The sequence below is a fragment of the Bemisia tabaci genome, chromosome 5 (assembly GCF_918797505.1).
Source record: "Bemisia tabaci chromosome 5, PGI_BMITA_v3".
Classification (NCBI taxonomy): Eukaryota; Metazoa; Arthropoda; class Insecta; order Hemiptera; family Aleyrodidae; genus Bemisia; species Bemisia tabaci.
In genome coordinates, this window is record NC_092797.1 from 51995210 (window position 1) to 52021205 (window position 25996).

Genomic DNA, 25996 nt, shown 5'->3' on the forward strand with positions numbered 1-25996 from the left:
GTAACTTCATTTCAATGTCACTCAATTTCCTTCACTGGAAAAAAAAGTCGCTTGGATCTAGAGTCCTGACTCTTAAAAACATTGACAAGATAAAATACTCTTGATTCAATCGGGGTTTTTGCGTGAATCAGTAGGAAATCCGCCTAAATCAAGAGGAAATGTCGGATTGAGTCCAGATTATTTTTTCTTGTCAATGTTATCAAGAGTCTGGACTCTAGATCAAAGCGACTTTTTTTCCAGTGTTCCGCAAATTGCATTTTTACCCAGGAGAATTTTGGGCATTTCTGACTGAATGTCACCGATTTTCCTTCCGATTTCGTGCAAAAATCAGAAAAAACGTAAACCAAAGTTGCACAGGTACCTTCTTGTAAAAAATTCAATTGTTTGAGTAGATTTTGCAACCTTAGAATGGAGTTCCGTTTCCTCGTCCGGTTAACAACGCTTGGAGGTGTTCCCGCAGTAGCTTTCACGAGCGGAAATTTGAACGGTTCGGCATTTAAGCCAAAGACGACCTTGGGGTTGACGCTCAGAGCGGGAGCTCTCATAATCCCGGGGCCGAATCGGAAGCGAACCTCCGGCAGAAGCGCGCGCGGTCAGGCCTGGAAGGTGGAGGATAAGTCCTACCTTCCGGTCGGGTGACAGCACGCCTCTCAGCGAGGTCGCGCCTGCGAGCTATGCTACCCACGCTACACGCCCGTCAACGGGAAGTATCCGCTCGGCCTCAGGAGCTCAACGTTGCCATGACGTCACAATGGAGATGTTGCATGTGTAGGGGATTTGCGATTTGACTTATGATTCTTATGTAAAAGTTCACGAGAAACACGATGGTGCCACTAGTTTTCTCTGAAATCATCTCCCAAGCTCAAAAAAAGCTCTCAAGTTGCGGCCAAAATGGAGGAGATGTCCCACATTATCCTGAGAGTCCACCTCTACATCAAGACAAACTCTCCATGCAAAGATAGGGAGCAAATACGTTAGCATTGATGCCGTGTTTTCCGTGTTGGAATCCGCAAATAAAGTGGTATTCCTGTCAATGTACTTGCTCCCCATCTTTGCATTCAGTTTGTCTTGATGTAGAGATGGACTCTCAGGATAGCGTGGGATATCCCCTCCATTGTGGCCTCAACTTGAGAGCTTTTTTTGAGCTTGGGAGTTGATTTCAGAGAAAACCAATGGCACCACCGTGTTTCTCGCGAACTTTTACATAAAAATCAATAGTCAAATCGCAAATTCCTCCCACATGCAACATCTTCATTCCCCAGGTGCTCACTAGTGGTTCTTACAGTCGGGGTAATGGAGGGAAGAATCCACCAGAGTGGAAATCTCAAATTCATACGGTCACCGAAATTTTGGTTTAGAGATCCGAAATTTGTGTTCGCAACTTTTGAACTCGTTAATCTGAACTGAGGTTCAGATTCATCATCGAAAGTCCAGCTTATGGCCTGAAATTTTGGCGTTCAAATTGAAACGAGGGTTCCTCTCAGGGGTGGTTTCACGATAACTGGAATAGTTTTGTCGCCGTAACAGACAACACATCTTTTCGTCATTATTTTTAGTAGAAATGATGATCATCGAATTGTTTTGCATTAATCTTCAAAGGGTTACGTATTATAACGCTTTCCAATGATTTATTTCTCTACTTCTCAATTAATATTATGTAAATTCCGGAAATTTGCTGACTGAGGAGTACAATCGAAACAAAAAACCGTTCAACTTGACAAACCGGTAATTTTTAACCAGGGCAATCTCCGACCTCGGACAGTTTTTACGCGGTGAGCATTTTAATTTCTCCGGTTACGAAGAGATTGTCAACCTATATTTTATTTTATGTATATCTATTCATTTCTTTGTACGAGTATGTAATTTATCTTTTTGTTCGATACTAAATCCGAGGGGCGTTTAGGTCGTGGGCAATCGGCTACCACTCCCTTCATTTCACCCTCTCTTGGGCAATGTTGGTCCATTTTAGGGCATTATTCGGCATTTACTGAAGTTCTGCCCTCCCCTTCTTCATGATAGGCGACCTTCGTAGACCCCTCTTCGGAGAAAAACACGTTTGAAAACGATAGAAAATTAAGTATTTTGGATCCAGTCCACGCTCTTAACAAATTTCACAGAAATAATTAATCTTTATTCAATCGGATTTTTCCTTGAACCTAGAGCCAAGCCTCGTATAGTGATTCGATGGACGTCATATTTTGTGTCAAAATGACATGCGATGTATCGCATAGAGTAGTTCCATTTTTTAGCTACTCGTCTTTTTTCTCGAATTTTCAGATCGTATTTCTGTTGTCAGGAGACCAGATAATTCACTTACCAATATTGACAAACAAATTCAACGTATTACATGCGTGGTTTTTTGAGAGAGAAAATCTCGCATTCGAGTGCAGTTTCGATATCACTATCAAATGCTATATTTTTTTCTCTAGATAATCCACGCCTTTAATAGGTTTAACTTGTTTGTGAAAATCGTTGAAAGAATTCTTTAGTCTCCTGACAACAGAATTGCAATCTCAAAATTCGAGAGAAATGACAAGTAGCTGAAAAAATGGAACTAATCGATGAGATGTATCGTATGTCGTTCTGACACAAAATATAGCGTCCATCGAATCACCGTAATTCAAGCGGATTTCCTTTTGAGCCGTGCAAAAATCCGATTGAATCAAGAGTATTTTTTCGTGTCAAAGTTTTTCAGAGTCTAGACTCTGGATTCGAGAAACTTTTTTTCCCAGTGAATATGAATGGGAGCAATGACCCCTGAATAACGAATTTAAAGCGACTCCGCCGCAATAACGAAGTGCACACTTTTAAATTGACTTCAAACAAGCACTCGCAGTTAAATTCACCTGCGACAGTTGCATGCGCATCCCGAGTCGATGGCAAATATATTTGCAGAGCTTGGATCCCGGCCTTAATGGAGTGCCATGTCGCCAGATTGTGCGGAAAATTTGACATTTTACATAGATTCAAATGTAGGAAAAGTGATCATCTGGCGGCAACACCTGACGTCTGACGCACCTCTCGTTTTTCCGATCGTCGGTCGCGTCATTTCCGCAACCTAACCGTGCACCCGACCAACACCTAGGAATCTCGCTAACGAACCATTGAAGGAACCGTCCGTAACGCACGCGTCCGTTACGTGCGTGCGTAAATTTTGCGAATTACGTGTTCGTGTGATCTCGTGAGTCGAGGAAAAGCGTCTAATTCAGGGGAAAATAGCCATTTTTCCGGGATTTCTAAAAATAACGAGAAGCGTAGCGTCAGGAAGTTTTTTTTTCTTTAAAAAAAAGGGAAAAGATAGAGTTCAAAAAGAAGATTATCGGAGAAAGTTAGCTAGGATGTCCATCGGTAATTAAAACCGGTAGTAGCGAAAAATAAAGCGGGAAATAAGCGGGAAAGGCAGGAAAGCTATCGCGATGCTAAATGGGGTTCTCTGGGACCAGAGTATCTCTAAGGAGACTAAAAGGAAAATTTACAACGTCATCGTGAAGAGTATCATAACTTACGGAAGTGAGGTCTGGCAATTGAAGATAAGGACTGAAGACATGTTTAGGGCACCTGAGATGGACTTTTGGCGGAGGTCTGCTGGCATCTCAAGAAGAGAGCGTGTCCGCAATGTAAAAGTACGCGAGATGAAGGGTGTGGAGAATGGCATCGTGCACGATATCAGGTCCAAGCAGTTGGTCTGGTATGGACATGTACGAAGGATGGCAGACGATCGGTTGCCCAGGCAGCATATTCCCAAACCCCGCGTGGATTGTGAAAAATCTAGCCTGTCCTCAAAATCGTTAGCCGCTGCCTTCTGAGCCCTGCCGCGGTCGGCATGGGCCTCTTCAGCAAGTGGCCTTGGGCACTGCGGCCATCCTCTCTCCTTTCTCCTTTCTCCCGTCTCGCGTCTCGCCACGCCGTCTGATTGTCTCTTCAACCCTTCGGAATGAATGGGGGTGTGCATATTCATCCTCGCAAATGCAGAGACTTTTTTTTATAACTTTTCTTCACCACCAGGTTTACTGTTTATCCTTTCAAGCAAGGTGATAGGTTCTGCGCAGAACTATATAAGTAAAAGAAAGGAAATAATTGAAAAAAGAAAAAAAAAATTACTTGAATTTTTCGTCAAGAATACTGCTCTTGAATCAAGAATAAGGTCACTGGAATAAGGCCGAATCCTGCTTGATATGAGCGGCAGCGGCTTTTTTCTCAAAGTAGGTACGCATTTTGCAGCTTAAGCCAAGAGAAATCTCCTCCTAGCGGCAAATTCAAGAATATTAATTCTTACGTAATCATTTTTTTCCAGTACAAAAGCTCCGCAAATTCCACTAATCAAAGAGGCTTGTGAGATGCATATGCATTGCGCTGCTCTAAAAATGTTCCGAGAGTTTTCCATCAAAAATGTTTTTTACAAAGAACAAAACGGTAGGCATAGCCAATAGACAAGTTTATTGATCATGCGATCAACGAAGGTGACGTCATGACTCTGCATTGCGAAATTTTCTGCATTAAAAAATATTTCCACTGCACGTAATTTAGGCATTTTTCGGTGACAGGGCGTATGAGACGTCCATTGCTGCTAAGATTGTGCAACGTAGTTCTCTATCCGACTGTTTTGCTGTTTATTTTTCGTTGAATCTGCTCAGAGTTTTTCCTGGCGATTTAAAGGACATAAATCGACTGTGAATGAATTTCATTTGCCGCGAACGGTAAGAAAACTGCGCAATCGCAACAGCATGGCAAGCTCCATTCGCCCTTTTACCGAAAAAGTCCTCAAATTCTGCTGTTTCAAAAAATTCAACTGAATAAATAAATATTACATCGATTAATTCGTGGCCAAAACTGTTGAGAAGAAATCAGAGGAAGGGCATGAAGGTTGGACGGAGGTGAGAGACTACCTGAGCCGAGCCGGTGCGGAGGAGTCTCGGACCCGCACAAGGGGCTTCGGTTGGGGTCTAAACGGGATTTCACAATCCACGCGGGGTTTGGGAATATGCCGATAGCTCCTTCTAAAAGAGGACCCACAATTTGTCGTTACTCTACGAGGTGATTTCGCCTACCCACTGCTTTTGAAGGCGAATCCTAATTTTCGCTAATCATTCGATCTTGATTCGTTTGAAAACTCTTGCACATACGCGCTGCAGTGCTGAATTCGATAGTAGACGTTCGGAGCGTAGATTTTCGTCGGCAATTCCCGGGAAGATCCCTGGGAAAGTTCCCGATTAGATGCCTCCACGCAACTACCTTTAACTTCCAACTTTCAAGATCGAGCCCAAATTGATCGTAACAGTGTTTCCTTCTCATAGTTTCCCTGGAATTTAGACTTTCGTCGGCAATTCCCGGGAAGATCCCCGGGAAAGTTTTCACTTAGATCCCTTCGCGCAACTACCTTTAACTTTAACTTTCATGATCAAGCCCAAGTTGACTGTAAGTTTCTCGGGAACGTAGATTCGTCGCGAATTCCCGGGAAGATCCCTGGGAAAGTTCCCGCTTAGATCCCTAGGCAAGTTTTCACTTAGATCCCTCCGCGCAACTACCTCTAACTTCTAACATTCATGATCGAGCCCAAGTTGATCGTAACAGTGTTTCCTTCTCAAAGTTTCCCGGGAACGTAGACTCTCGTCGGGAACTCCCGGGAAGATCCCTGGGAAAGTTCCCGCTTAGATCCCTCCGCGCAGGCGATCCCCTCCATCCTCGCGCCACTTTGATTCTCGTGGCGAAGGGTCGGACCCATTGACCGAATGAGTCGAGTGACACGTGTGTCGTGTTGTGTCTAGGCTCGCCCGGGAATTAGCCCACCTCGAAAACGTCCACTTCCTCCATCCCAATCCCCCACGTTGCCGCTTCGTCCAGGAATCCCACCGCTCTCCCTCGTAATTCCGATTTTTCCGGGTCGAATATTGCAACGCCGCGGCGCGATGATGAAGTGGCTCCTCACGGCCACGGCCAATTTGAAAATCCGAGCGGCGGACATTGAGACCAATTGGGCCCACAAATAGAGCCGATGTGGGTCTCTGGGTCACCTCCGGACCCTGCCTGGGCCCTCCCGAGGGTTGTCCCCGTAATTGAACGTATTTCTGCCAAACGGAACTATGTGCATCAAGACATGATCCCTGATACCCATAAGGATATATGCATAACAGAGCTCACGTCGTAATGCACGTAGTTCCGTTTGGCAGAAATACGTCAAATTGCCCCTTCGTCACTTGAATTTTAAACAACGCTGTTGACGGGATAAGTGCAAGACTCGGATCGCCTTTATGTCATGTACTACATAGTTAAAAATTTCCGTTTTTATGGTTACTTTGAGATGTACTTGTTTTTCGGTCCGATTAACCAAAAGGACTAGGTTGATATTTTTGGTTGAATCGACTGAGCCGGAGGGTGGCCCTGAGACATCTGGGATTGAAGAAAGTGCCTTCGTGAACTAATGTATTCTTATCTCTCTCTTGATGTCACGCAGAGCAGCGTTGTTCCACTGAGGGAAATGAACCTGAAAATGTCGGGGAAAATGACGAAAGTGTCAGGGAAAAATTGTTAAGTCATCTTTTTTTCGCTTCCTAGAATAGGTTTGACGTTTCGAACTACAAATTTTGTCTGAGAACTATTTCAAATTATGTATTTTTAACCATCTGGCAAATCCGCCATTGTCAGGGAATTTTACCAAAATATAACAGAGAAATCAGGGAAATGTCCGGGAATTTCATTTTTTAAAATGTGTAACAACCTTGTCAGAGGTTGCGACTTGAGAATGGCTATTACTCTATGAACACGAACTATTCGGAGCTCATATTTTATTATCTTTTTTAGGAGTAATTTTTATGAATGTTTCGTTTCGATTAATACGATCAAGATTTTTCGGTTCATTTTTGATAGCACTGTTTTTTCTTTATAAGATTTCGCTCTTTCAATAAAATTCGAATGAACTAATTGTGGCTTCTTTTATCTTTCTTTTGTAGGTAAGCAAATTGCAAATTTGTCCCCCCAAAAATCCAAAAACATCCAGACAACCACCTGTAAGTAAAATCATTCAGTTTTTTTTTTCATTCGTCTATTTCATCTTTTCTCATCTTACTTTTATTTTTACATTTTTAAATACGTCGAAATTCAACCTCATCCAAGTGAAGAACGCAAGTGGGCAATACAAGTAGAATATCTCCTATCTCGATTTGCAACGTTTTAAACTTTCAACCATATTTTATTTTATCGCAGGAAAAGCTGCCGATTTTAATTCGTGAATTCTTAGAATTTCATGCGAAACAAAATTTCATTTTCTTTGGAAAAATCAATAGCCGCATTTTCTCGCAACATCGCAATTGAGACACAGCTGAATCCAGCGTCAACACTGAAATGGACCGACTGTCACAGAAACTCACCATATCGCATTTTCGAGAGCAAATAGTTGCTAGTAGTTCCCAATGCAACCAGTCCAAAATTTACCTTTGTCAAAATTCAAAGTCAAAGTATTTTGTTCGTGAAAAAGTCTTAAAAAGTTTAAAATTTGTGTTACAAGTCGTTGGAACTTCATGTTTTTCTGCTAAACTCGGTTCAAATGTATGGGCACGTTCACGGCGCGGCGCGGCCTGTCAACTATTCGTGCTCCATTGTATGAAAAATTGTATCTATGGATTTGGAAGGAGATTTTCCTTTTTTATCCTGCGTAGTAGACGATCCATAACATAATCTGACTAGCAAAGCCTCAGTGTATTATTTTTAATCGAAGATTGCCCTCATTTATGTCGCTTTTTTAAATGTACAATAATTTTGGCATTATACTATTGTTCTTAAAATCTAGTTCATTATTTTTTTACTAAGTTCCTTTTGAACTCTGAGAAATATCATGTTTTTCGCTCCTAAAATTTAATTCGAAGGATTTCACTGAATGTAGCAACTCTCTTATAGTGCCAAGCTACGGTGAAGCGCTGTCTGAACTTTCAGATGTTGCCAAATTTCTTGCACTAAAATAAGAATTGGGGGATTTAAGAAGAATCATTATAACTGGAGTCCACGTTGCCAAATTTTCGCTCAATTTTTATCTTGTTCATATCGTATACCAAAAACTTGAAAGTGTACCTTCCCGTGACTTTTAAAGAATATGCTCTCAAAATTTAAAATCAGAATGTTGATTACGTTTCTGCAGCCGAAACAATTAGGGATACCTAGGCGATTCTCTTAAAACCGTCTATTTTCCCCCGAAAGGAAAATTATACTCCCCAAATATTCAACAGTTCCTGCAAATTTCAAATAAAAGCATCCATAATTTCTCTTCAAATTAGGCATATTTTTTTTATTTTTTCGAGGAGAATGTGGCAATGTTTGAATGCTCATATGTCGTTTCCTCCTGAGCGTGGCAGTTGAGAATTCTGGCATTGACAAAGGTCGCCTCGGACATATGCTGGCGCCGGGCCCACAGAGCTTTTGCGACTTTGAACTTGGCTGAGATCATCCTCCGAATTTGCCGCCTCTTTTCGCAGAGCTGAAGGGAAGGGATGGGGGAGGGAGGGGGAGGGATCGACACGCCGCCAGTCGCTCGTCAATTTGCACTCGAGAAAAATCATCGAGCTGGGAGTGGTGGGGGTGTGAGGAGAAGGGTTGGGGGTGGGAAAAATTTCCACGCTATTTTATGCTGTCGCCCGATTTGTTTTCGTAAATTAACCTTTTTTTCGCGTCCCGGAATGTTTAAAGCCGCGCGCGTTCCGGCTATTTTTAATTTCAGTTTACGGATTGCTCATTCCGCAATTTTTTCAGCTGTTATTCCCGTATCTTGGTACCAAGTTGTCAAATCTCAAAGAAATATGTGTTTTTGAAACCAGAATTTGACATTGGTTCCAGTAGGCTACTAGACAGGGTCTAAGCTAGGAAAGAAATTCTTGTTTTCTCTTCAAAATCTTACTTAGGAAATGATTTACACACGGAAGAGAAATCGTTTTTTCGTAATTTTAGACGTGCAACGCGTGTTGTTGCATTGTAGTGGCGAGGCGCGAGTGATCCATTATCGATCAGTGGCGTGGCGTGAATGATCGATTATCGATATGTCTCCATTTGAAGCTGTAGTTAAAGATCGATTATTAAGGTGTTCGTTGCAAACACCTTGATAATCGATCCTTTTCAATAGACTTAAATGGCAGATCATTCGATCTATCGCAAAGCACGCCACTCCACTGTTATCGATGTTTCTCCATTTGAAGCTGCGGTGAAGAATCAAATATTAAGGTGTTCGTTGCGAACGCCCTGTCTATCTATCCTTTCGCCTCGCCACTGGATGTTAAAAGCTTTAAGCCAATGAGGAGTATTCAATCTCCAACCAGTGGCGTCACGTGCTTTGCGATCTATCGGTATTTCCCCATTTGAAGCTGTGATAAATAATCGATTTCTCACGTGTTCGCTGCGAACACCCTATTTTTCGATACTTCTCCATATGTTTAAATGGTCGATCAATCGATATATCGCAAAGCACGCCACGCCACTGTCTCCAGCTTAGACTGTAAGCCTCTTTTCTCAGTCCAAGAAGCACTTTTCGAACTTTTCAAAGCTCGGAAACGCGTTTCTCGCTATGCTGCCGTGCTTAGGTCGAACGCCGTATGAGCATTAAGGCGTTGCCATATTTCCTTCAGTAACCAACTAATTTACTGGGAAAATCCTGAATATTTTTATTCCAGTTTTTAAGACAGGTTTGTTTCCAATTTAATCTAAAAGATCGGAAAATTTTAAGGAAAACCACGCTTAACTTTCTTCAAAAATATATGTTTTATTCGGGAATGTTTGACAACTCTCTAGTGTTCTTATGGCATTCTTACTTAGCACGGCAGTATGATGCACCTTAGAAACAACCATGCTTAAGGTAATCCCTGAATTTAGCAACAGCGCTATTAAATGGGACTTAAACCGCGCGCGCTCTGATTCGAGGAAACTTCAGGAGTTGGTTTTTCTCCGTGGCATTTCCTCGCCAACTGAAGCGGAGAGTTTATCAAAACAGGAAAACTGATGAGGAAATGAATAAATTAGGAGGATCTGCCCATCGAGCGTTCGTCGCTCTCCGCCGGGAAACCGAAGTTGAAACTTCGCACAAGCAAAACGGCAAACTTCAGTTTAATGCGCGCCTCGCGTTTCAATAAATGCCAGAATAAAATCGGTGGAACAACTCGTGACTTTCTAACTCGATTGCAAACGATGTTAATGCGGGCTTTTCTCGCGAGGAAGATCCTATCTGCCGTGCTAATAGAAGGAAAAACGCCGTACATGCATTCGAGAGTTGCCTAATTTCATTCAATAAAATGTTTATTTTTGAGGCAAGATATGAATATTTTTCCTTGAAATTCTCTCTGTTCCCCCCTCCACCCCTACGAAATTGAATCCGTGGAATTCACGTCCCTTTGTTATTTGGATCATTCCTTTGAAAGCACTTGGCACCGGAAGGATTGCAGAACTTTCTACTCTGCGTCTTTCGCTCTCTGAAGTAGAGATTAGAGTGAAAAAAATACATTTGCCTGCGATTTCGGTAAATTGCTTGCTTCGGTAATTTGCTATTCTACTATTTAGTAGATTAGTAAAATGATATACCATTAATTTTATTAAATTTGGGCTATTAAGATTTTTATTTTTGATATCTTATTTTATTCTATTTATTTTTTATCAAAATTTTAAGTTTTAAAGTCCTACGTCCGATGCGACATCTCAGAAAATCGTAATCCGCCCTAAACCAAGTTTCGAAAAAGGCTGTTACGCCCTTCTCAACTAGACGATCCATATGCCAGCTCCAAGTGTCAGTTATGTCGGCCTAGAGTCCACACTATTATCACTGGTCGAGGGCCCTGTAAACAGCCCTGTTTAATGATCTCCCTATATCACGGGAAAAACGCCGCGCCAGGAATCGAGGGTTGTCAAAGTTCTCTCTCTACAACTTTAATTTCAAGGAAAGTACATAATATTTCTCATCGAAACTTTCGAATGCAGGAAATCGAATTGCAAGTGAAATATTTTTTAAAAAAATTTTCAACAAATTACTCAAAACTTTTTCAGAAAATTCGCATTCTATCGGAATAAATTTGACAGCGGCCGAAAGCTCATATGACGTTTTGCCTCAGCACGGCGGAGCTTTGGAGGCATGAACGAATTAAACCAATAAATTGAGCGAAATCTCCCTCTCCGCGTTTTCGCCGAGTCCGAGTGTCAATAACCCACTGTTGCCAAATTTGGCAATATTTACCTTTCGCCCCAGGGGAGAAATTCAAATCACGTGAAAATGATCTTCGATTTGGTCAATCAGCGACGTAAGGATCTTCGTCTTGGCTAGGGGTTATAATCAACCGATGTTGCCTGTCTGCGTGATAAAACGTCGCATTTTAAATTGAATCTCAACAGAAAAGTGCAGATTTTTTGTTCAGCTCGGCCGCGACCTCATCAATTGTCACTTTTTTGGAGTTTTAACCTTTGTTGGTTCTTTTTTCTCCCTTGAATTTTCGGGAGATACTGCGTTAGTCCTCTCGCTGTCGGCTTGGAGGGTAGTCCTTGTTTGTTCGTAAATGCGAGTGGGGCTTAATTTCGCAGTTCGTTGATGTCTTTTTAAAGTTAGTGACTTTTCCGTGTTTTGTCATACTGATCTCGGTAATTAAGGGTGGTTTTGGAAGAAAATGCGACATTCTCGTTTGCAGTTGTAAAGAAATTACTTCGACTCGGATTTTTAAGTTTGGAAAAGAGGGATGAGGAATTTCATGTTCGATGTAAGTGTGAGTCGTGGTCATCCTGTTTTTCTCTGTTGCATGAAGACTTTCCGCTTTCGATTGCAAGAGGATCCTTGATTATTAGCTTCGACGATCTTCAAATAGACAGCCCTTTGTGTTTTACGGCCTTTTGGAACGGGGAATTTTAAAAAATGAAACCTTAAAATGAAAGGGAGGGGGGTGGAATTCATAATTTTCTATCGCGTAACACTTTTTGTTTTTCTCCGTTCTGTATGCGTTTTGCTAGAGCATCGATTGGAAAAACCGAGTTTTATCATTTTGGTCAGGAAAGAGCAAGGATTTATTTCGCCTAAAGTGCGTGAACTCCTTCATCCGTCAATAAAAATATAACAAATTATTTGAATCTTTTGAAATTTTGAATTTTGAAATTGAATTTTTGGGCGGCCAGTCCAGGAAAAACTTGAAAATATGGGTAAAAGTCAGGGAACATATTATGTTACCCCGGAAATCGCGAATCCCTAGTATTGAGTCTCATAAGTTAAACTGTTCTCCCAGCTTCATTAGAAAATTTGAAAAGGTTCTCGAACCCGCACGGCTCTTTGATACCATTATTCGTGCTTTATGAATGTGCTTGAAGTATCATCAAAATTGAAGGCGAAATGAGGCACTTGATTTCAACTCCGACTTAGTGTTGCGCCTGAGGGCAATTTTTCACGACTTTTTTGTGTATTATGAATAATACGCGCATGAAATATCATTTTTCACATATTTACGTACCTTGGGTTTCAAAAACACTCTAAAATAGAAAGATAAAAAGACTTTTGCACCGTGCCATGTATTTATTTTGTGTACAAAAAAGAAATAATACTCAGATTGGGCAATAATAATCGTGTCGTTCCAGCGTTCGCAATCCTCGAGACTGAAATTCGTGGCAAAATCCCCCGCATAAAGGTGAACCAACGGGGGTTCCCCAAGTTGGTTTTGCGCCTCCTTGACCAGATCCAGACCAACCAATAGCCACTTGACCGTTCGTTTGGTCTCGTCAATTCTTCCTCGTTTGATCATAGCCCATGGCAAGCCGTATAACATTACCGCAAGAAATTTTGACTGAGATAATGATTCTGCAATTGACGAACAAGGTTTTTTTTTTAGGTTTTATAATTTTTCTCTAAAATTACATCCTCCGTACAAATTTCCCGCCGTTTGAAGTCGGGGAAAAACATATGCTCAACATCCCAGTATCATGGGGGAATGTTAGAAGTATTAAGTCTAATTTCCTGGAAAGAGCACCGGAATGAAATACAAATTATCCTATCGTTCTTAATACTCTAGATCGCTCGTCATTTTCTTCTGCACTTCCATTTTCCCCCATGATCAGACATGCTGTCGCATCGTCGAGTTTTTATTTGCAATGTCCTCAAGCAGTGCAGAGTTGATAGACTTTAATTCTTTTCTTTACTGTTGAGCCAATTATCTCCAATTTGAAAAGTATTTTCTATGTTTACGTAGTGGGGTAAGTCAGGAAAAACGTGCATTTACGGAAGTGGCTAATTCTTTCGTGCTGTATCAGATGGCCTTAGTCAGCCGCACGTCTTGCAGTCGGATCGAAAAATCCTGATATCGAACTTAAAGAATTCTTCAAAAATTGGCCAGGAAATCCTGGAAGAATTCCAATCGTGTACATTTCTGTGGACTCAATTGCTTTCTCAGGATTTGAAAATCACTGGAAACGTTGTTCCCGAGATTTTACGATTTAAATTTTTTTGAAATTTCGCCACCCTGGCTCAACGTCGAGATTTCATTTTGGGGTCGCCTGTGCAAGAACGTCAGTTACTTTTTCGATTTTTCCACCCTTTTCCTCCCCCCCCCCATCCCATTTCTGGTCCTATCTTCTATTCCCGTCTTTCTTTAAAGCGTTATTTTACCTGCGGAAGTCCTAGCTCCCCTCCCCCTTGCCGTAAGGACCATTTTTAGATGGTCCCTCACTTGGCTGTTGAGCTTCCATTAACCCTCGGCGAGTTTCCGTTGAGTTTATCGTTGAGTCTTCGTCAACCCTCACGCCGAGTTTCCGTTGAGCCCATCGTTGAGTCCTCGTCAACCCTCACGCCGAGTTTGCGTTGGGTCCATCGTTGAGTCTTCGTCAACCCTCAAGGCGAGACCCCGTTGAGTCCATCGTTAAGTCTCCATCGACCCTCACGCCGAGGCTCTGTTGAATCCATCGTTATGAGTCTCCGTCACCCCTCACTCCAAGTTTTCGTAGAGTCTCCGTTAACCCCCCAACGAGTTTCCATTGAGTCCATCGTTTTAATTAGTCTCCGCTGATCATCACGCTGAGTTTCCTCCGAGTTCACCCTTGAGCCTTCATCAACACTCACACCGAGTTTTCGTTGAGTCCATCGTTGAGTCTCCGTTAACCCTCCAACGAGTTTTCGTTGAGTCCCCGTTAACCCTCCAACGAGATTCCGTTGAGTTCATCGGTGAGTTGCTGTTGACCTATCGTTGAGTTTCCGTTGATCCTCGACGAATTTTCCTCGGGGTCCTGCGACGCGGCTGGGCGTTGACGGGGCGGGGGGCGGCGCTCAGGTGGGAGATTTCGGTCACGTGTCGAGGGACGCGATCCGGCGGGCATGGGCACCGGCGCGCGTCGGGCGTCGCGGCGCGCGATGAGTGACGGCGGCGTCGGTGTCGCGGATTGGGCTTCTGATTCGCCATCCGCGCGCTCAACGAGTCGGCCCGGCCGGTCTGCCCTTGTCTCCCCCGAGATCCAGATCGAGAGAGTGTCGCCCTTCGCCCTTCATCGTGGACCTGTCACGCTCGCCACGCACAACATGCGGCTCACGCTCGAGGTTAGTACCTGTTACGCACGCTGAGAACGTAATTACGCACGCCCACGTGGTCGAGATCAGGGTGTCTACAAGTCCGGAATTTCTGGAATGTCCGGAAATAGTACTGATTTTTTAAGGGCTGTCCGGGAGTTCTGAAAAAGTACGTAAATACCGAAAAAAGGTCCGGAAATTCTTTTCATTTTTTTGTCATTTTTGTCGCAATTTCAAATTTTTGAAATGTTTCTAATTTCGTCAAATGGAGGTACTGGAAAAGTACGGAATTTTTCTGTTGGGGGAGGTACTGAATATCTTGAGAATGTACTGAAAAAGTACTTATTTTTGACCAGCCTGTTTTAGTAGACATCCTAGATATCCTCGGCCTGACCATCCGGTTTCTCGTCTCGAAATTTTCTCCACGGAAAAAATTAAATTGCTGATTTACATTTTGTAGTTAAAGAAAGTGATTGCGATGTTTCGATGTAGATTGCACAGTAAAAAAATGTCATTTTAACCACCCCCGTGGTTGAATCAGCTTGCCGCTATTGTAAAATGTACATTTGAAACATGTCGAGCATTATTTTGTAACACGTTAAATGTTATATTCGCAATCCATTTTTTCCGTGAAAATTTGAAGTCTGAGTTGATCCGGCGGCAATTCCAGTAGGTTCCACGAAATTTCATCCAAGTGCCAGCCTGGATTTCTTATTTTGAAAAACCCCGAAAATTTTGGAGACCCAGGGAACAGATCGATGGCCGAATGGATTAAATTGTCTAAAATATTTGACCGTCAGAAAATTCGTGGTGTTTCATGAGATTCTTAACGTCAGGTCAAAGTTAAAAACAATTATTATAATTTCACAATATTAAAGCCCTCTGGGAATTAATTTCACAAGGTATTCAAATGCTGCAATAAAGCTTTTTATTTTAAAATTGTATCCATTATTCTTACATATTTCAAAGTGAGCCCTCTAATCCTTGCTTTTCGTGATTTGCTCCTAAAAGGTAAGATCCGAAAAATGTACCACTGGCCTCTGCAGAGAAACTGTATCAAGAAAGATTTCCCCAAAATCTGTGAAAGTGACTAATCGCGCTTAAAGTGGTTATTTATGTAAAAATTTTTAACGTGTGTAGTCAAAGATTGTGAATCCAAGATAAGACTAGCACAAGAATCAAGTTAGCCATCAAAATATCCAGGCTATTTGTTGTGATTGGTTTATTCGATGACTTGGACCAATCACAGCACTTGATCCTGACATTTGGATGGAGTATGTTGATAGTGTGACACAGGCTCGTGTAAATCCACCGAACGAGAGGAGCTTTCTAAGGAACGTCATTTACGGGCCTGAGGGTCAAATGGGGCCCCGTGTCCATTTTTCTACGTAATATGTCGATTGCAGTCAACAATCGTGTCATTTAACCCGTAAAATTGGAATTATCCGCGCTATTGTAGAGAAGGTCTGATTAGCACAAAACTTCAGAAGCACAATCTCGGCTTAAAGCACCTTCAAATCCGAGTGATGCTCTCCGCTTCTCCGGGAAGTTAGTTTAGTTGCTTAACCTAACGAAAGCCATCTCAGGTCACGATCTCAGCTTAAAGCGCCTACAAATCCGAGTGATACCCTCCGCTTCGCCGGGAAGTTAGTTTAGTTGCTTAACCTAACGAAACCCAACTTAGGTCACGATCTCGGCTTAAAGCGCCTTTAAATCTGAAGATACTTTCCGCATCACCGGGAAGTTAGTTTAGTTGCTTAACCTAACGAAACCCAACTAAGGTCACTAATTTCACCACACTCACTCGCGAGTGTGCCAGCTGGTGGATTTAGTCTGCCGCGGACTGATTATTGAAATTGATAGACAAAGCGATAGACAAAGAAGACATAGAGAGTAAGAAGCGATCCTATTGGTGGAAACGGGTGACGCTTATAGACTAAGGAGAAAATGATGGACTAATTATCGGGTCTCTCGTGGGTTGCCGTTAGTTAGTCTATCACCTACGTCCTTCGTCCATTGTAACCACCCGTTTCCACCAATAGGATCCCTCCATATCCCTCTTGTCTTCTTTGTCTACAGCTTCGTCTACAAATTTCAACAATCAGCCGCAGGTCCAGTTCATTGACCGGAAGATTGTTTTCTGATTTAGTCATGTTTTCCCACCTCCGTGGTTTAATCAGGAAGGACGACGAGGTGCAATGGTGCTGCACTCGATAACGCCTCGCTAATGCAAGCAGCAGCGCTGAAAGTATCCATTCCATATTCGAGGAGCAACATTGCCTTGCCAAGACAAAACACCGTATTAGTATACGAGTGTTGCCAAATCTCCTCTCAGAAAATAGTTATTATTGAGGAAAGTTATGAATACTTTTCTTTGAAATTTTCAGAAACTGTAGTCCAAATTAATGGCAGAATTCTCTGAAAAATTGAAAGGAAAATATTTACAAAACCCAAAAATTTGCGGTTTGTCGAAGGAAATTCGGCAACGCTTGAAGGCTCATACGGCGTTTTTCCTTAGGACGGAAGAATGTTCGTATCAGGGAAACTAGAGTCCCTTTATACTGAGAGTCAAGACAATTTGAATCCATTTCTGATTGGTTCCCGTATTTTAGGCCTCCACAGTGTCACAAACGGGAATAAAGATTACATTTTCACCAATTGCAAAGATTATAATCTGAAATGGACCAGGGAATTACGGGTTCGGCAAGGAACAAACGGAATGAGAGGAGGAACGGAGAAAGGCATTTGAGAATGGGCCGATCAAAGATTACGGAAAACGTTCAATTTCTGTAATCTTTATTCCCGTTTGTGACATCCATGAGCCGAATTGTCTTGACTCTCAGTATAAAGGGACTCTAAGGGAAACGGGTATCGTGTTGGTGGCACAACGAGACAAGTCGTCTTGTCTCTCATCTGTAGTCCAGATGAACTGACAATGAGCGGACAATGCGGTGGTGTGTCGGCTCTTGCCACACTTTTATCGCCACTAGTCTCGCCGTTTTATTGCGCTCGTACCGGAAGAAAATCGCAGGGCAACAACGCCACGAACACGGCTTCACCGGAAATTTCAGAGTGACTAACATTTGAAAAGATTTTGATCAACCTTGAAATATGGCAAGTTTTAGTGTATTTTTTTTCCCTTGAACATTAAATAAGGGGCTTGGAGGACAAGGCGCACAAGTGCAGTTTTTTGCTATTTCGGGAAATACGTATTCGAAGTTTCGGAATTACATGGATCCTACTGGCGGAAATAAAGTTCGAGCTGACTTTTTGATGCTTGAAAATTGGAATTCGGGAGCGAATTTTTCACAGAATATTCATTAGAACTAGTTTTACTTAAAATCTTTAATATCTCAATGTTTTCAAAAACTGCAATGGAGATGTTGCATTTGTGAGGAATTTCCGATTTGACCATGGATTCTTACGTAAAAGTTCGCGAGAAACACGACGGTGCCACTGGTTTTCTCTGAAATCAACTCCCAAGCTCAAAAAAAGCTCTCAAGTTGAGGCCAAAATGGAGGGGATATCCCACGCTATCCTGAGAGTCCACCTCTCCATCAAAACGAACTCTCCATGCAAAGATAGGGAGCAAATACGTCAGTGATACCGTGTTTTCAGTTTTAGAGTCCCCAAATAAAGTGGCAGCCCTGTCAATGTACTTGCTCCCTATCTTTGCATGGAGAGGTGGTCTTGACGCCACACCGAGGAGCGGACTGGAAAAACCGAAGTTCACGACCTTTCATCGTTAACTGTGATCGATTCGTCGGCTATTTCTTTCTCGGTTCAGCTTAAGTGTTACGACGCGAAAAGAAATATGTAGTTTTTTCTCGGCATCCGAAGAAGCTTTCTCGAACAATAGACGACATAAAGAGGTTCTCATCCGTTTCGAAGACCTTCCCGACGATTTGCCTCCTCGGGATTGACTATAGGTCGGGGATTCTACCGTATTAAGCACAAACAACATATCCACCAGTAGGTTTTCATTGGAGTTGTGTGTTTCTTACTCTCTTCCGGAGAAAAACAGCGTCGCGGATTCGTCTACCCCGGAGGAAGCCGGAACCAAACTTGGGCGGGTGCCAACCATAACTTTGTTGCGCTGTTGCCACATAGTAATTCGAGTAACCAGAGGGGTCTCCCCCCCCCCCCCTGCTGGCCGCTACGGGGCGTAACCCTCAACAGGGTGCATTCCTCTCCGAAAATCGCGGCAAATCCTGGAAAATATTCGAGATATTAATTTTTTGCCCCTACACGGAGAAAAAAACCTCGTGCGTGGGACCCGAAGTTTAGGTCATATGGATCTCTGAAGTTTTCGGATTGAGCATCTGAACACTTTAGGTCTAGCTGTCGAGATTCGGATCACACATCTAAAACTCCAGTTTTTACATCTGAAGTACTTAAGATGTGAGAACCGAAGTTTTTCAGATGTCAGAACCGAAGTTTTTCAGATGTGAGAACCGAAGTACTTCAGATGTAAGAACTGAAGTTTCAGATATGTGATCCAAACCTCAGCAGCTGGACCTAAAGTGTTCAGATGCTCAATCCGGAAACTTCAGAGATTCATATGACCTAAACTTCGGGTCTCACGCACGAAGTTTTTTTCTCCGTGTACTTTTTCGTATCACGCTAACCGTGAAACATCGTTTTGAAACTTCGTATACTATGGTTCTGTCGTAGTTAGGTTTCCAGAAGATTTTCCGGGGGAGCCCCCCCCCAGCAAAATGACCTAGCTACGCCTATGGGGAAGTAAACTATTGTTTCTACTTTTTTTTTTCGGAAAAATAGCCCATGACATTTCAAAATCCGACAACCTCCTCAGTTTTGTCTTCAAGTTAGTGAATATTTTCGATGCTAGTGCCCCTCCCCAGCCTCGTCCCGATTCCAACCCTCCGCCCCCCCCCCCCATTCCTTCCCCAGCTTTGTTGCAACCTCAAATCGACTTCCCGGTCTCCTCTCCGTGAAAACGGTCCCTCATATCGTGAAATTTGGCTCCTGAATTTTAACTCTCGTTAATCCGTTGCCAATGACGCGTCTCGAATCCCAGAATCCGATCTAAAAGCGTCGCTGGACACTTCTCCGAAATTCCCATTTTTGAATTATCGGTAGCAGACGTCAGACAATGGTCCTTGTGAGGAAAGCGTCTTATCTGCCTCTCTGCGAGTGAGGAGCGTTTGATGAGTTTAACAAGAACCACGATCGGTGAAACTTTCATCTCGCTCCACTCATACAGTAGCAAAGACATAAAGACGGAGCGCTCGTATCTAAAAGCACGGGGAAAAAGTGAAGCTAGGTTCGGCGCTGCGCGCTTGTGTGAGTGTGTAAATGAGCGCGGGAATCCATGGCGGCAAACGGAAATTTGATTTGAACTTGTCCTCTTGATTTTTGCACATTTCTTCTTTGAAACGTATTTTAAATTCCTAAAACGAATATACTAAGAAAGTTCGGTCTGCGTCCTAATATAATACACCTACTTTTGCTCGGTAACAGGCAGTAATCTCAGATAAAGTTAGTTTTTCTTCTGCTCATGGTGGTTCTGCAGGTTCAAACAGGCCGTTACAGTTCTAGATCAACGTTACTCTCAAATGAAATTAATCGGTCGACGACGGACTGAAACTAACCTAAAGTTAAAAAAATATGAGTGTGTACCTGAATTTGGGCAAAAATCAACCTAAAATACTTTGTTTCCGCAATTTTATTTATTAGTTCCCGCCCTACATTTGAATTCAAACTTGTCCCGATTTCGCCGCCAATCCTCTAGCCAATAGTAGAGGTGATTGAAAAGAAGCTCTAGAAGCTTCATTTTTTGCTTTTAGTGCTCCGTCTTTATGTCTTTGTACAGTAGTCTAAGTTTTTCCTGGAAAATCAATTAAGACTTTCAGCCGGCACAACCGTCTAATTTTATTGTACGAAAAGGATTATAATAATTTGCATAGTGTTGGTTGTAAATACAGTGTCAAATTTTGTATCGACACCGGTGGCGTGGCGTGAATTGCGATCTATCGATTGTTATGCGATTTAAACCCATGGTAAAGAATCGACTATTAAGGTGTTCGCTGCAAACATCCTGTGTATCGATCCTTTTCCATAGGTTTAAATGACCGATCAATCGATATATCGCAAAGCACGATTACCTCAAATCAATCAATGTCTGACGATTTCTTTCCCGTCAATGTATCAAAACCCAAATCTTGGCCAAAAAATTCCAAAGCTTCGTGGACCTTCCGTATAAGATGCATAAATGCACTCGACTTGCCTTTTTATCCAACAGTGTGAAAAAAAGCTTCCAATTTCTTCGTGAAGGAAAAGAATTGGCAAGTTTTTATGAAACAAATGTCCCGTTTATTTTTTTCTGTAATAAAAGCGGGCGATCTGCATCAAGTAGCCACTAGGTGTCAAGGTCAAGTTCTAAAACTCGTGTCAGGAAGCTTTTTCTTTTCTCTCAAATGATTCAGCATCAATTCTTTTTCAATTAACCCTCAGTTAGTTGGGACTTGAAGTGACAAAGTAACTCTGGAATGAAGTGTCTAATGACAATTCTTCAACAGGCGTTACATGCAAGATAATCAGCAGTGGCGTGGCGCGCTTTGCGATATATCGATTGATCTGCCCATTAAACCCGTGGAAAATGATCGATTGACAGGATGTTAGCAATGGACACCTTAATAATCGATTCTTTACCATAGCTTCGAATGGGGAACTATCGATAATCGCAATTCACGCCTCGCCACTGATCAGGCTCGGTCCTCTTCTCACTCCTTCACCAAGTAATTCAGCGATTGCTAAGCCTTTCGATAAGTTATTTTTTAAGACTTATACCCCATCGAGATTAAGCTTTTGAAGAAGCAACGAACTATTAAAAGACGAACGGTTTTAAGAAGAAAAAGCACTCGAGACGTATTTTTCGAATTTCTTCGTGCAGGTAGGGTCCTTCAAACCATGGAGAAATGATTTTGAGTTGAATGTCACCAAGTCGGATCAAAGTCCCAATTCGTGTCGATTATGTAAGGAAAAAAAACACTCGTCGGAAATCCAAGATGAGCCTTAATGCAGTCCTTACAGATAATTCTCTTTGAACGGGATTCGAACTCAAGTGCTCTGGATTATACAGATCTGCGACATTGTCTCTGATATCGCACTGCATAAAGTCTCTCAGTTAATGCTGACGATTCTTTAGCGTTGAATTTCCAGAACAAAATTACAGCTCTTTCTTAAAAATTGTTTCTCAGTCATTATGTCACGATTTTTCACGAATTCAAGATACCTTCCCACCATTGCAAATAAACGCTCACTTTAGAATATAATGTCACACATCCCTGTACAAAATAATGCATGGTACGGAAAGCTGATGTCATCACCAACCATCATCCCGAAAATTTTGAACCACTTCTGCTTCATCCTATGTTTTTTTCCTAACGTTTTGTCGAAGCCGAGCGGTTGCTGGTGGTTGTAACTTTGAAGTTTCTTCCTGTCTCCCCCTACTCAAGTGAATTTTGCCTCTCCCAAAAATGTTGCTTTTCTCAAGATTCTTACAGAATACTGACAGACTCTCAGATTCTCTAAACACTAACTGGACCACCATAAGTAGAAACCAACCAAGCCACACCAGCTATTATCAAATTTAATTGGGCACTTTAATGTTTCATATGAAAACAACTGTGCAGATTTCTGTGCAAATTTCAGTAAATTTTCTGCACAGTGCGAAGCAAATCTCCTCAAATTGTCCGAGGAATCCGCACAAACTTTTTCCTGTAAAAAATTCAATTGTCCAGTTAAAGACATTAGCTGATGTGACTTTGTTCCTTTCGACTAAACGCAGTCTAACTCGAAACTATTTTTTTTTTTTTTTTTTTTTTTTTTTAAAAGAAATTTTATTTAAATATATCGTAACTACTACAAGTGTTTCTTGTATCTATCTACGTGGCTTAAAACTAAAACTTAACAAACTGCATTAATTTTATATGTTAACGTTAGATAATACTATGATTATCTAAAAGAACAGGAATTGTAAATTCTCTGCCTTCTTTCTTAAATGTATTATAACATAAAGGTTTTTAGTTTAATGGTTTTGCATTCTTCCTTTCACCCTCATTCACACTCCATTCACACTCGCACTCATACCTTACAGACTACTTAAATCTTGATGGGAGTTCAAAGGTCTCCCACCTTTTTAACCTTTTCACAGGTATTGTACTATCTAAAAGGTTTAAAGCCTCTACATTGATATGCTTTTCAATACGACATTCATATCTCTTCGTTGTCTCAGCAATTACTTGTCTAACCGTGGGTACCTCTAATTCTCTCCTTATGTCTTCGTTCCTTACGAACCATGGTACTCCAATAATTTCTCGTAGAACCTTCGACTGGAATCTTTCTACCTTATTTATATTAGATTTGCTTGCACAACCCCATAGTTGTGAAGCATACTGCCATATAGGTTTTAATATTTGATTATACAGCAAAATTTTGTTTTTCTTATCGAAACTATCAGCGTCAAAATGAACCTATTTCCACGACGCGGTGTTCTTTAATTGACTTAACGTCGAATTAGACTTCCTCTCGTCATGAAAAAATCAGGGACTTTGGAATCTGCGAAAGTGAGTAAGCTCTGAACTAGCACAACCAACCCATTCAGGAATTTGCGAATGGGGAAACAAAACCATAAAGTTGTGTCCAAGCACTTGAACCGGTTTCTCCGAGGCATACTATGCCTTGGCCTGCATACAGACGAAGCGGTTATACACACTTAGCGCCTCATCAATATCTGCGCCTGCATATGAAGATCTCAGCCCCTAGTTTTGGCATCTTCACCGAAATCGCATCCAGTTGCATCATCGCGCCATGCAAATGAACAACTGCAAATATCTGTCGACAGCGGCAATGAGATACCTGCTGGTTATAAAGTATATGAGGTAGAAACGCCCTGTCAACTCGTTCACCTACATCAATTGGCGAATGTTTATGATCGATGAAATGTGAAATTTCTCGACAGTATAAGTATATTGCATTATGTTTCATGTGAAAGCGCCAATGGTGAAACCCGATAAACGTTCTCTTGTGGGGTCCAAAGTTTGGAAATTCCAAAAAATGACTGTTCGTTTTGCAGGTAAATTTTCCAGGAATTTAGAAATAAGGTTCTGGATGTAGCTCTAGTTTCTCTAAACATCCCAGACATCCTCTTCTCATCCCCTCCGGGGGTGGGGGAGGGAGGCTACGTTACTGAAAGTTTCTTATAACGAGTTCATCTCTCTAGTATAAAATGGGGAAAGACAAAAAAACACTGCGTCCCCCTTCATCCCCCTCGCTGATACCTGGACGAATCCCCATAGATCCCCCCCCCCCCCGCCGTTAAAATACGGATAGGAGGGTGGAGGATGCAAATAAAGAAAACGGTGTTTTTATGTTCATACCCCCCTTCCTGCCATCCACTCAAGGCGAGGAATTGAGGAAATTTTTCGGTCTATTCATATGACCTTGAAAAGTCAGGAATAAGTATATAGATTCCGGAATCCAGGCGTCATCCGATTTGTCGAAATATCGATTTGTATTCGATTGATTTTGCCAATCGGCAAGTTTATTCTGCATCCATAATTATTCGAGTTAATTCAATTGTAGGTCTGTCTTCAGCGATGGAATCCCCAACGCTGAGGAAGTGTTAATCTGCAGCAGGCTGCAACTTGTAACGGTTAATTCGAATGCAGCGGGAGCGATGTATCGATTTTAAATCAATCGGAACTGATAATCCCAATGGGAAAAATGTACAAAGCCACAGTCGCGACAGCTCGGTGATCACGCTTCTGCCACGCGTTTTTTAGGCAAGAGGCATCCTGCCAATTTCCCAAGGATCCTCTGAAATAATTCAGCGGTGCGTTGCCGAACCCGTCGAAAAATTCAGAATTTCCGGTGTTTTTTTCATCCGAACTTGACCGTTGCACCCGCATATTTATTCGAGTGTCTGCCCCTTGCTTTTTGTAATCTTCCAAGTTGCAAGGAAAAACGCCGTAAGAGCCATCAAACGTTGCCTAATTTCTTCTGAAATATGTGCATTTTTCCAAAGCTTGGATGTTCTTTCCTCAAATTGTCCGGAGAATTTCGACGGCAATTTCTTCAATTAGTGAACCCAAAAAATTTCAAAAAATTATGATTCTTTCTAAAAGAAAAGTTTATTTAGAAAATTTGGCAACATTCACATGCTCATACGATGTTCTTTCTTAGCATTGCAGAGCTGACATTTGTACTGTTAGTCGCACGTGATCGCGTCTCTAAGCTGTCATGCTGTAATACCCGATTACGAAATGATTTTCAGTCGGAAAGTGACCTTAAGATGGACATTTTAGGTGGCGCGCCTTTTAAACCGTTATACGTAGAACAGAATTGCCTTTCGCTTCAGCGAGGGAGTCTCAAGGCCGCAAAAGTCAGGAAATAATACGAAACGAAGAAAGCTAGAGGAACTAGGTGAATTTTTATCGCGGTGGGGATTTTTTGGGGGGAGGGGGGGGGTGGATAATCGTACCGAATTACTATTTGATTATGGTAATTTTTGATTTATTTTTTCCCCTGAAATTTCAAGGAAGAGAGAGGAAAGTTTGGAACATTTTTTTTTTTTTGATTTTTTAGAGTTATTCATGAAAATTCAGGGGAAAGTTCAGAACTTTTGGCATTTGTTTATTTAATTAAATTAATTTCTTCGTAATGCTGAAAGGAAATAGTGACTAGATATTCTGAAAATTTTAAGAAATTTGTATTCTCTGTGTTCGAACCAGGAACTTACAAAGCTATCGTATAATCACGGTTACTGACAGTGTTTTTCCGATGATAATGTCAAGAAAAAGTCAAAGAATTTTAACAAGGAAATTTATTTCCTATAAACCCACAGGCGAGGAGACATAATCGGTGAATTTTGGCTTGCAAGAATATTAATTTTTTACCGATAAGAGAAGATCAGAGGTTTTTTGCCCACTTATGCGAGTATTTTAAAGATAGGGAAAATTCTGATAGTTTTGAAGTTTCTCTAAACCTCACATGATGCAAATGTATGCAAATTGACCCGGGATATTTTCAATAGTTCTCGGATGTCATCGCGCTTTATACTGAACGTCCTTTGTGTCTTGAGTGTTTTTATGGCAGTATTTTTCGTAATAAATCTATAGATCGGAAAATTAGTCCAAAACGTACAGCGCAAGGTGTCCACGTGATTTTCCGATAGCGGCTCCCTCCAATGTCAGACTTAATTTGGAGCGAGCAATTCGTTCGCGTAATAATTTAAATACTCAAAAGCACATAAGCGATGAAAAGCTCCAATATGAAATCACGTGTTTGGAAATACGAATGGAAGTAATCTTCCCTCTTAATGAAGCGTAATTAAAGTCAAATGTGCACTCGAGTATTCACTGAATCTTGTTACCTACCTAATTCTAGGGTTCTATCGACGATTTATCTCCATCCAAAAATAAGTAATAGAGCAGCAACACCACTCTCACCCCCCCCCCCCCCAAACAAACAAACAGACTCCTGATG

General features: G+C 41.7%; 1 protein-coding gene across 3 annotated transcripts in view; it reads left to right on the plus strand.

Annotated features, from left to right (window-relative positions):
• LOC109031420 (proton-coupled amino acid transporter-like protein pathetic) overlaps positions 1-25996 on the plus strand; it is a 162965-nt gene that overhangs the window by 109843 nt on the left and 27126 nt on the right. Inside the window, exon 2 of one of the 3 annotated variants that reach the window (XM_019042922.2) lies at positions 6948-7004. The exons of 1 other annotated variant lie outside the window; for it this stretch is intronic. In XM_019042922.2, the coding sequence (XP_018898467.1) occupies positions 6948-7004 (57 nt within the window). Of the gene's footprint in view, positions 1-6947; positions 7005-14281; positions 14516-25996 lie in introns of those variants that run through there. One more of the 3 variants, XM_019042939.2, reaches the window with a different exon arrangement.